A 1503-nucleotide genomic window follows, 5' to 3' on the forward strand; every position below is an offset into this window, starting at 1 on the left:
TAGGAATGTTATTTCAATTGTAAGTTTTCCTCGAAATTTAAAAATGTATGGATAATTAACATCAAAAATTTTTTTGGGAAGAATAGTATAATTTGAACAGAATATTTGCTGTAAATCCATATGTTTTATATTCATAGTCTTTTGATTTATCAATATTATCAGTAATAGAACCACTATCAAAACCCAAAAATCTAAATGGAATATTGAAATAATATGATTCTTTCTTGAGAAACTTTTTTTCTAATGCGATTATATTTTTATCCTGTTTTAAAACTAGGTTATTAATAGTGGTTATCTGTTGTTGAATAACACTATCATCAATGTTTTGTTGAATATTTGTTAGTTCTTTTTGTAATTCAGTTTTAAATTTAGTTAATTCCCGTTGCAATTTGTCTTCACTTATATCTATTAGTTCTATTTTTTGCTTTGTAATCTTATCATCTAAATTAGATATTAATGAACTTAAATTTTGTAACTGAGTTTTATCTACTACATTGATTAATTGTTGTTGAATAGCGACTATTTGTTTTTGTATTTCACTATCATCACTAAGTTTACTTTCTAATGCGGTTAATTTGTCTTCACTTATACCTGGATTAATATTGGCTATTAGTTGTTTAAGATCTATTTTTTGTTTTGCAATCTTATCATCTAAAGTTTGTAACTGAGTTTTATCTACTACATTGACTAATTGTTGTTGAATAAAATTTTTTAAACTTGTTACTTCTTGTTGTAGTTTAGTATCATCAATAAAATCTTTATTATTTAGTTGACGTTTGAAGAATCTTTTCACATCGCCTATTCTTTCGTTTAAATGGTTTTTATTTACTTCAATTAAATTTAATTGTTCTATTAAATATTTCTTGTGAATGGCATCATTATCGTTTTCCGGAGACTTTAAATTACTTATGCTAAAATTGTTCATATCTAAATCACCTTGAAAGAGTGTCTCCGATTTGATCCACAAAGTAAGGTTTCGCTTTATTTATCCACGCTGTAGTGTTAGGTTTTTTAGTTTCTAAAGATAAAGAACCTAATCCAAACTTATTCGCCATTTTTATTGAGTTAAATTTATTACAATTTCTTCAAACTGTTTTCCTAAACTCAACTGATATAAAACCCAAAGTGAAAGCTGACCACAAACCTTTTGTCCCGGTAATTGAATTTGAAATGTTGAACATTTGATTGGTTTATTAGTCAATTGGATTATCTCTTCAGTGGGTTCTAATCCATAAGAATCGAAGAAATAAAAGTCAGAGTCTTTGTACAAAGCAGAATGATGAACTCCTTTTTGATCGGAAGTATGTATATTTGTTATAGCGTAAAATTTACCTTTCTTATATTTGAGATCATTTATTTCATCTCTCATACAATATTAAAACGGTGATATATTTAACTCATTCGCCCATTTCATAAGTTGAAAGTTTGTGGTTGTATCGGTTCCATATTTATCGAGAAATTCATTCATTTTTAAAAGTCAGGTTTTTTGGAATATATACGTAT

The 1503-nt window shown here is 26.5% G+C and overlaps 1 protein-coding gene across 1 annotated transcript; it reads right to left on the reverse strand.

The window, feature by feature from the left end:
- Positions 1 to 61: 61 nt before the first annotated feature.
- LOTGIDRAFT_175916 (hypothetical protein) lies at positions 62 to 1055 on the reverse strand (the record flags this gene model as incomplete). Its single annotated transcript, XM_009062992.1, has 2 exons — positions 62 to 905; positions 937 to 1055. The coding sequence occupies 2 exons, from the start codon at positions 1053 to 1055 to the stop codon at positions 62 to 64; spliced, it is 963 nt and encodes a 320-aa protein (XP_009061240.1).
- Positions 1056 to 1503: the final 448 nt, after the last annotated feature.

This window comes from Lottia gigantea, assembly GCF_000327385.1.
Source record: "Lottia gigantea unplaced genomic scaffold LOTGIsca_545, whole genome shotgun sequence".
NCBI lineage: Eukaryota > Metazoa > Mollusca > Gastropoda > Lottiidae > Lottia > Lottia gigantea.